Source organism: Camarhynchus parvulus, chromosome 1A (genome assembly GCF_901933205.1).
Source record: "Camarhynchus parvulus chromosome 1A, STF_HiC, whole genome shotgun sequence".
NCBI lineage: Eukaryota > Metazoa > Chordata > Aves > Passeriformes > Thraupidae > Camarhynchus > Camarhynchus parvulus.
The window spans coordinates 37,958,169-37,968,270 of NC_044586.1; the positions used below are offsets into that span (position 1 = coordinate 37,958,169).

Consider the following 10,102-nt stretch of genomic DNA (forward strand, 5'->3'; position numbering starts at 1 on the left):
GGCGGGCGCCGGACCCGGAAGTGGCGGCCGCTGCGGAGGCGCCGGGCGGGATGGGGGAGTCGATCCCGCTGGGAGCGCCGGTGCCGGTGGAGCAGGCCGTGCTGGAGACCTTCTTCTCCCACCTGGGCATCTTCTCCTACGACAAAGCCAAGGATAATGTGGAGAAGGAGCGGGAGGCCAACAAGAGCTCGGGGTCCAGCTGGCTGGCGCTGCTGGCCGGGCTGGCGCACCTGGCGGCGGCCGAGAAGGCCTATCACAGCATGACCTTCCTGGGACAGAAGCTAGGTACCGCTCCGGGGAGGGAGGGACCGGCTCTCCCAGCCCGGGCCGCGCCCGCCTCGGCCGGGGGGCCTGCCCTGCGCTGGGCTCCGCGGGCACTCGCGGAGCGGGCGGCCGGGAGCTCGCCTGGCAGCCCGTGTTTGCAGGTCTGGGACCCGCGGTCCCCGGGGGCCCTGCCTCGGCGGGTCCGTGCCTATGCGTCCGAAGGACAAGCGCTGCCTTAGTGAGAGTCCGTGAGCCCGCTGGGAAATCGCCCGCTGAGAAACCATTAGTGCTGCCTCTAAGGAATGGGCGGGAGGACAGAGGTGCTGTGCAGGTGGCACGCTGGCTGCTGTGCCAGCCGTGCATCTCTTCCCTGGCCGGCACGGTACCTACCCGCCTTTCCCAAGAATTAGCCAGAGGTGTCTCTGTATTGAGATGCTCTGGCTGAGATACAGGCAAAGATGACCTTACCGCGGTGACCAAAGCGTTAAAGCTTTTTCACTTCGCATTAGAGGTATATAGGTGCAAGTACTCGGGGCTGGAGATAGCATCCTAGAAGTTGTTACCCATGCAGATACTGCAGGATCTCAGGAAGCTTTGGCCGTGATAGCAGCTGCTTCATCTTTTATCAGTACATGAATAGAAAAATTCCAAACTGGCACAGGATGAGCTTTCATGATGCTACCCTCTGGGCAAAGCTGCTTAATTTCTTTTTGAAGTGCAGATGGGTACGGGAAATGGATCAAAGGATATGAGTCTGATGTATAGCGCATTAAACCATCAAGAAAATTCAGCTTTGTTATTTAAGTGATGACTTGGAACTGTTATAAGATCTTTACAGCCAAAACTCTGTCTATAAGGCTGACTTTAAAGAGTGAATTTTGTACTTGCAGAGAGGATAAAGGTGACAACAGAAGGGTCAAAGTTTTGTTTATTTATTTGCTTCATGAACAACTGCAATAGATGATTTTTCCTCCTGCCCGTGGCTGGGGGGCTACTCCTGTGTTACAATGGGAGCTGTTTCACTATGATAGCCAATTCTCTACCTTTCTACCTCAAATGTCAGTGATCACCTTTGACCATTATATGTGTAAAAGGAATGTGGAAAGAAGTATCCAGCGTTACAAAATTTATAAGCGGTTTCAAAGAGGCACCTAAATTTGGAATCTTTAAAAGATTCAGACTCAATCTCTGTGGTCTTTGCTTTGCTGCAGCTGTTGACTGCCAGAATGGCACATTAGGTCTTCTGTTAATAGAAACTATGAAACAAGGCTAGTACATTTGTACAGTCTTTTTGTAATGTCAAAGTTAAATATCTTTTACTTTGACCCTTTACTCCTCTCTTCTTTTCTTTTTTAAATTCCTCGTAGTGTTGAGCAGGTAGAAAGGAGCACAGATGACTTCTTGTTCTCCCTCCTGCCCTCCAAGTTTTAGTTATGGACTAACCTGCACTGTGGTCTCACTGGGATAAAGTGTGATTATTTTCCTTTTGAATTCTGGTTTATATTTAGATTGTATAGGGACTAGAAACATTTGATTTGTACACACAGATGTCACAGGGTTCCCATTTAAAGGTTGCTTCGTGAATTTGAGTGCTTCATGATTGAAGAGGGATTGTTAAGGGAATTCTCTGGAAAACATCTAGAGTTATTAATAGGAGTGGAGGCTATTAAAATTTGATCAGTCAAGTCATGATGACTTAATTCTTCTGACTTCCATAGATAACAGTATTTCCAGGTTATGTATCATAGTAGCAAATTTAACTGAACCCTGGGTTTCTTAAAAGTCATGTCATAACTGAGGCAGCTGTGAAGGAGTTACTGTTTTGCAGCAGCCATTGACTGCTGAGACATGAAGTGGGACAAGTGTAGCTTGCATGAAATTGCATAAAGTGCTTCTGAGCATATGCTCTGTAATTCAGTTACGTGCAGAATAAAGTACTGAATTTTCTTTCTTTGTTAAAAGAATTACTGTAATTAAACAATGCTTACAAACAACTAGGTATATAATTACAAGAATTTTCCAGTGTTGCTGTCTATCTTTGCTGTCCCTGGATTTTGGTAATACCTCCATATTTATCTGAACAGGTGGTCAGTCATTCTTCAGCCGCAAGGACTCCATCCGAACCATCTACACATCTCTGCATAATGAGCTGAAGAAGGTGGTGGCGACGGGTCACAATGCACTAGGAGGAACAGCTCCTCACTTGGAAGAGCTGCTTTCTCACCTGTCTGAACAGCTCTGTTTTTTTGTTCAGGCTCGGATGGAAATTGCTGACTTCTATGAAAAAATGTACACGCTCAGCACCCAAAAGTTCATTAACTCTGAGGAACTGGTAAACATTTTGGAATCCATCTTAAAGAAATACAGTTCAAGGTCAGTGCTTCTTTGCTGGCAGTGCGTACTCAGGCACGTGATCTGTAATACCTGATGTTGAAGTTCAAAGCAAACCAAAGACTTTGCTGTCCTTTGACTGCTGAGCAGCACAGTCCCTTCACAAATTAATGTATGAAGTCTGTGTTGGCCAGCAGCATCAGATGCATGAAGTTTCTTCCAAAAAAGAAAAATAACAAAGGGAGTCTGCTAATGCTGTTCTAGGAGCCTTCCTCCCTATGCCTTAATTAATATTCAGCATGTTCATTTCCAGGAGAGAGGAGGAGTGATTTTCCTTTTATAAGATGCAAGGCTTATTGAACTTTTTTCTTTGGTAGGGGAGAGGAAACAACCCTTAATTTTGTATGGACTTCAGTAAAGGTGACATAAATAAAGCAAATACTTTTGTGACAATCTTACTTTTTAAGAATATATGTCTGCTTAGATCTAAAAGCTACACCACATCTATCTGGCCTATCTGGGAGGGCTTTATGGTGCTCTGTTACCACTTTTCTCCAGAGGTTTTGGAGCCAGTAGGAGGAGCACCTCTGAGACTTTGGTCCTTGCCACTCTGGTTTCTTGAAGTTAAGATTTAATAGATCCTGTTGCAAAAATCCTGGGATGTTTCTAAATGAGGGTAGGTTGGGTATTTCACATCTAACTTATGTGCCTTGAAAGTGATAGCAGTTTAAAAGAGAATTTTTGAATGCTTCTCAACACACTCAAATTCTGCCTCTTCATTTTAAAAAAGGTAGCCACTGAAGGAAGTTAACTGTCAGATGTAGTTGAATTTCTTTAAATTGTTGTTAGTGAAATAGTGTCTAAGAAGACTTTTGGGGAGAATATTCATAGGTCTTACTTTTTCAGTTATGATTTTTATAGTGTTCACCCAGGAAAAATGAAGATAATTCAGTGCTGCTTTCTGATATTCAAATAGAAGCACTGCAGCTGATTCCCGTATTTTTTAGGGATAACTTTGGCAAATTGCTATGTAATTGTGCAGTTTGAAAATCAAAACTAGTCTATATGATCTTAGTAGTGATGTTTTTCAATACTTGGCTTATGATCACTTAAAATATCAGGCTGTTAGTCCAGTAAAAACCTGAAACTTAGATATTTTTTTCCTTGGTGTGATAAACTTTAATGGGTAAAGGGAAGTAAGGTTAGGGTTTTGGGTGGGTTTGTTGTTGGCATGTTTTTTTTTTTTTTTTTTTAAGTTGATTTCTCTTGCACACTAACAACTGCCATCTGTTCTGAGGATGTGCTGAATCAACAGCACTGTTAAAAATCTGAGAACCAAAATTCTTACTTTGATGAAGAGATTGGAGACTATACCTGCATATGACACATTTTACTGTGCTATTTAAATAAATTTCATTGGTACATTTGTACTTCTAAGGCGTTATCTGTTATATCATATGTTTATATAATATGTATTATATAACTGTATATATCATAACATCTTAAAAAAAATCTTCCTGTAAAAAATACTGATGATCCTGCTTTGGGTTAACAAGCAGTCTTTAAGATGGAGACAATCTAAGATGCTGTCAGAGCTAATTCAGTAGCTGCAGTGTGCTCCTCCCCAGTGACATGCAGAATATTCCTGGAAAAAGGGGTATAGTGATATATTCCTTTAGTCCTTCCTTTTAGTTTCTTTGTATCTCAAATGAGTTTCTGGGTGTGTTATGTGGATATGTATTGGCTGCTAGGCATTTCTGCTTTACACGTGAAAGATCAAATAAACTCATCCTTACCCAGACTCTTCCTCTGTCAATATATTCCCCCCTTGTAGTTGAGGATGTGTGCCATTATTTCAGCCAGCTGTGCTAAGGCCAGACAGGACATTTTTTTTTATCTAGGTTCTGGCCTTGGTTTCTTTCCTTTACTTGTGAAAATAGCTGGGCAGATAACCTAGAGGAAATAGCTGGTAGCTGGTAAAGGAACAGCAGAACTGACAGTTAACAACACATAGTGTTTGTATCTGAAATATCATTAATTCTTGAACAGTTTAAAGCTATTTTGTTACTATTTTATTACTACTTATTGCTGACTTGTGCATGGCCAGGACTCAACATTTTCCTTTCCATTTTTCTGTAGAATACATTTGGAGAAGTAACTTCTCCTGAAGATCTTAACTGTTGGTTTGGGTGGGATCTTAAATAATTAAAGCAGCATCAGAAGCAAGATCCTTTAAAAGCTTAGTATAAAAAGAATAAGTTACTATAACACCTATTTTGATGTAATGGTTTTTAAATGTTTAATATTTTTAATCTAGTCAGCATTGTGTAATATGTACATGAATGCGTGATCTCTGTAAGGAAATAAAAGAAAATGTGGCTTCTTCACAGTCTGCAAAACAAAACTAGGATCCCTCTGCTTTCAGGAATGATTAGGAGGAAAAAATCAAATTTTCAATGTGTTCTTAAGTTTTTTACATTCTGGCTTATGAAATATTGCAAAAACCTCATCTGTTTTATGTGATACTGAGCTCAGCTGGATGCTTCTCCATTATAAAACTCAATTACAGCAGTTATACTTAGTGCATAACTTATCAGTTTTCTCTGTAACCTATCAAGCTTCTCAGCTGTGGCTGACGTGTGTATTTTTTGATTAAAACATTTTAGCAAATCCTGCTGGACAGTGGAATATTAGGAAAGCCATAAAGCAAAGTAGAAGTGGGAAGCTGTACATCAGAAAGTTAATCCTGGAGACTTTGGCAGTGCTGCTGTAATAAGGATTTTTAAATTGATTTTAAAATGGAAGAAAACTTTCTTGATCTGACTGCAAATGTATTTAAATCACTGTGCTGTGTGTCATTTGATGGGACTGCAGCAAATAATGTTGCATAATGTTTTTTGTACCCTCTTAAAATACACAGCAACAAAACTATTTTTCTGGTGAATACCAAAACCATTGGAAAGATTTAATGTTGACTGTTAGAAATTATTTTTTGTTGACTCTTGTTTGAGCTCTTGTTTGTTTAAAGAAATGTAAATATGCTCTGGACTTCTCAGCCCACCAGAGTGGCCAGTAAACACTGGATCTCTGCTCTAGCAGCTCGGCCTGGGGGTTGCTGACATGTGCTGGATGCAGAAGGCGCCTGATCACCCAGCCAGGCTGGTTTGCCCAACGTGGTGCATCAGCTGGTTTATGATACTCTTAATTTCATTTTCTTCAAATAAATTTGGACTTGAATCTTAATAACAGATACTTGCAAGATACAAATTTTGGCTTCCAAAAAAAGGAGAGATGCTTACAGATCAGTGATCAAATAGTCAGACATTTCTCACAAGCCAAAGGAAAAGTAGTGGAGAGGGGATGAAAAGCCTGACATTTTCATTCTCTTTTCTGGTCTACAACAAAATGAAGTGTTTTGATCTTGAACCAGCTATTTCCAAACCAGGTAGTATTTGTTGTGTCCTAGAAGCTGACAGGAATAATGACATTGCTTTAGTTTTAAAAGCTGGGAAAATTCTATATTAACTTTATTGTTTTAAACCAATAACAAGACCCAAGATATTTTTCTGAAGTGACATGATAAATTTGTCTTTACTTAAATGGAAACCTCATCAAGTCTTGTCTTTGGACTGTTCATTGTTCTTTATTAGAGACCTCTTTGAATCCTCAATGCCAATGGGGGAACTTACTAAAAAGGCCACTTCGTTCTAAAGTTATATATTTTACATTACAGTTTTTCACTGTTTCAATTAAGTTATTGCTGATGTTATAAATTGCAAATAACTTTAGTATCATAGAAAGTGAGGTAGAAAATACTGCATCTGTATTTTTTCTAAATGTCAGGGAAAAAAGTGAAAAGAGAAGGAGTTAATTATGATTCCAAAAAGCAAAACCAAACTCAGCTTGGCTTCCTCATAGCTCCCCTATGTGAACAACAGATCTATAACATAACTCCTTTGATTTAATGTCTTACTGCTGCTTCAGAACCATCAAGACATATTACTGCCAGAAGAGATTTTAAATTGGAACAAGATCATCTGAATTTAGAAAGAAATGGTGTTATAGTAATTCACAGATTAAGATAAACTGTGATTGTTGAACTGATGAAATATAACTCCCTTACTTTGGTAGAGAAATGTCTGACAGGTGTTTTTTGTCAGATGTGAAGCGCGGTTTGTTTGTGGAAATATTTACCCTAATTATGTAAAAAGAACTGTTATTTAAATTAAGAATATTATTTTTTGATTCATACTTTGCTTTGATGTTTGATCTTTTGTCTGTTAACTGGCAAATACTATCTGATTATTTCACCATTGTGTACAGCAGTTCTCATGTCTTGACTAATGTTATGTTTTCTAGATTTCATCATCCAATCCTCAGTCCTCTTGAAAGCAGTTTCCAGCTGGAGGTGGATGTGCTTGCACACCTCTTAAAGGCTCAGGCTCAGATCTCAGAGTGGAAGTTCCTTCCATCCCTGGTCAACTTGCACAGTGCTCACACAAAGCTACAAACTTGGGGCCAAATTTTTGAGAAACAGCGGGAGACCAAGAAGCACCTGTTTGGAGGGCAGTCTCAGAAGGCAGTGCAACCTCCACACCTCTTCCTCTGGCTCATGAAGCTCAAAAACATCCTCCTTGCCAAGTTTAGCTTTTACTTTCATGAGGCCCTTAGTCGACAGACAACAGCATCTGAAATGAAAACTTTGACTGCTAAAACAAATCCTGATTACTTTGGGAAAATTTCCAGCTTCATCCGGAAGTATGATGCTGTCAATGTTTCCTTAATTTTTGACAATCGTGGATCAGAGAGTTTTCAGGGACATGGTTATCATCATCCCCATTCATACAGGGAAGCCCCCAAGGGAGTGGATCAGTATCCTGCAGTGGTGTCTCTGCCCAGTGACAGGCCTGTTATGCACTGGCCCAATGTTATCATGATTATGACTGATAGAACCTCTGACCTCAACAGTTTGGAGAAGGTTGTTCACTTCTACGATGACAAAGTCCAAAGCACCTACTTTCTGACTCGCCCCGAACCACACTTTACCATTGTAGTTATTTTTGAGTCCAAGAAGTCAGAAAGAGACTATCATTTTATTTCTTTTCTCAATGAAATTTCACATTCCCTTAAGAACTCCAAAGCTTTTGCAAGTTTGAAACCTGGATCCAAAGGGTGAAGTACAAACTACTTAAAAGTTGTCAAGGCACTATGCTAGCCTTGAGGGAGCTGTAGCTTTCGAAGTTACGTAAATTTGTGATTCTCAAAGTCTAATTGAAAAGGAACCATTTTTTTTTAATGTTAATGTTATAAGTTTGGGGTTTTTTTAAGCTAACAGACACTTGAAGAAAAGTATTTTTGGGCAGTACTCTGTGGGGCAACTTCATTGTGGGGTGGTAAAGGGCCACAAAAAATGGGGTTTTTTGGTGTGGTTTTCAATTTCCAGTATGATTTATTTTTTTAGTCCACAGTTTTGTTGCCTGTATCAGAAAGGAATATATGCACTTTATCATAATCTGATCATTGACTGTCTTCTACAGAGTTTATTGAAAATGTGGTGAGGATGGAAGATGCTATCTTTTCAGAAAACTGCATTGCCTGACATAAATGATTTCTGGGAACAAAACACTGATGCAAGGGAATATTAAAAAAAAGTGAACCTGCAAAGACACATTTTAAATAAAAATATAAGAATCAGAAAAGTCACTATTGTTAATTATAATTTAGTTTCCAAATTGTTTAAAATGATAATTGAGGTCTCTGACACTGTTAAGCACTGGTAATCTATTCTGAAGGCCCTGTGTTGTAAAGCTTGGTCACTGCTCCAGGACTTGGGCTGGGGCAAGAAAAGCTGCAGCATGGCCTGGAAGGCTGGTATGCTCTGGAGTGCTGTGGCAATGTGGGCCCAGTCTTGGCTCAGGTTAACTGAAGCAGACAAGGTGAATTTGAGCAGGTGTTCTAGAAGGAGCAGCTCCATGGGAAAAGCACCAAGGCTTTTTTCATTTTGTGCTTTTTGTCTGGCTAACTTAAAAAAGGTAGTAGAAAATGCCCTTTCTAAATGATTTATTGTCTAATATGCTGTTAGTATTGACCTAGATTTGTTTTCAGATTTTTATAACTATTTTTTCTCTCTGTTCAGTTTTAAATAATTAAATAATTAAGCCAAAACACTTTGGGGATTTGGATTTAAATATATAGCCTATGCAGTATGTTTACCTCATTCTTTCACCACTTCTAGGCTGAAGGGTTGGAATAAGTATGTTTTCTAGTTACCCTGAAAGTGCTTTAATTTGGAAATGAGGGTTTCCAAATACAATAAAGGGGTCCATTTGGCTGTGCCTCTAGCCTTACATTGCAGGATTCTTCTGACTGTTAGCTATGCAGTTGTGCACGCACTTTGACAGGGGTTCAGGAGAACTGATGTATATAGAAGCGTAGTAAAGTAAGGTCATTAGTTGACACAGTGTAATGTATAACAGCATCATCAGGTTGGTTTTAAAAGGGAGTTTAAGTCAAAATGTTGGTTTCTGTTAAGATTGAACTATAAAAGATACTTTTGGGAATGTATCTTTTAATGATTCCCTTTCTCTCCCACAGAAGGTTGTGGTAACTTGTTTTGCGTCTCTGCAAATGCTGACATTTTGCAATCACATAAGCACATTCTGTTCTTGAAATACAAGCTCTGACTTTCCACTCTGTGCCCAATGGAACCTTCCTTGCTTTGCTCTAACTGTGTGTAGCCTGTTTTGAAGATTTGTAGTACTGCCTTTTACCTGAAGTCTTGGTCTGACTGCAGCACCACTTGAAAAAGCTCTACTCTTTTCCACTAGAAAATAACAGGGGCTGCAAGTATACCAGCAGTTGGAGGGCGCCTGTTTTTTGTAAGAGTGTTACCCTTTGCACCGTGAATTACATTTTAACAGGACAAAGTTGCAAATGACAGTACTCAGAGAGTTTGTGTGCTTCCCGCTGTGGGACAGTGACCTTGTAATAATGTGTAGTTTTTACTTCCTCAGCCTGAGTAACACAAAAGAAACTGTCACCAGAACTGATTCCCAGTCTTCAGCAGTGTAAATAAAGTGTTGTACAAAATCTGTCTGCCTGTACAGTACTTCCCTGTCATAGTATCTGTGGGAAAGGGGAGAGAAAACTGGAAGAAGAAACTCTGTGTGGTACACACACATTCATTTCTGGAAGAGGTGGAAGAGAAATCTTCTGCCCTTTGAAGCAGACCAGCAGCTTTTACCAGTTGCTGAAATGTCTAGAGGCTGTTCCCAGTGGTTTTTATGGGGAGAGGAAAAGGGGGTGACTGTTCAGCAGACTTGGGTAGCTCACATCACGCTCCTGTCATTGTTCTTGGCAAATGGTGTTTCAGAAGGGAAGGTATGTTGGGTGATGCTTTTGTGCAGGAGGAGGTGGTTTGCTGCAGTTTTTTTTATTCAGAGGATCTTGGGGAAGCAATCACAGGAGCCTTGTGACTTGTGGGTAAGAATTTCTGAATATTTCAGTT

At 40.1% G+C, this 10,102-nt stretch overlaps 1 protein-coding gene across 2 annotated transcripts; it reads left to right on the forward strand.

The window, feature by feature from the left end:
* On the forward strand, positions 1 to 9,684 carry C1AH12orf66 (chromosome 1A C12orf66 homolog). Of its 2 annotated transcripts, XM_030959764.1 has the most exons (4): positions 1 to 285; positions 2,349 to 2,422; positions 2,501 to 2,637; positions 6,955 to 9,684. In XM_030959764.1, exons 1-4 carry the CDS (start codon positions 51 to 53, stop codon positions 7,769 to 7,771), a joined length of 1,263 nt encoding a protein of 420 aa, XP_030815624.1. In that variant the 5' UTR covers positions 1 to 50; the 3' UTR covers positions 7,772 to 9,684. The 2 variants fall into 2 exon arrangements, with proteins under 2 accessions (XP_030815624.1, XP_030815623.1); XM_030959763.1 differs by having other exon boundaries at positions 2,349 to 2,637.
* Positions 9,685 to 10,102: the final 418 nt, after the last annotated feature.

Coding starts and splice junctions, on each gene's coding strand:
- C1AH12orf66 (XM_030959763.1), top strand. CDS start 51: ATGGGGGAGTCGATCCCGCTGGGAGCGCCGGTGCCGGTGGAGCAGGCC. Junction 286..2,348: donor CTTCCTGGGACAGAAGCTAG/GTACCGCTCCGG, acceptor TTATCTGAACAG/GTGGTCAGTCATTCTTCAGC. Junction 2,638..6,954: donor TTAAAGAAATACAGTTCAAG/GTCAGTGCTTCT, acceptor TATGTTTTCTAG/ATTTCATCATCCAATCCTCA.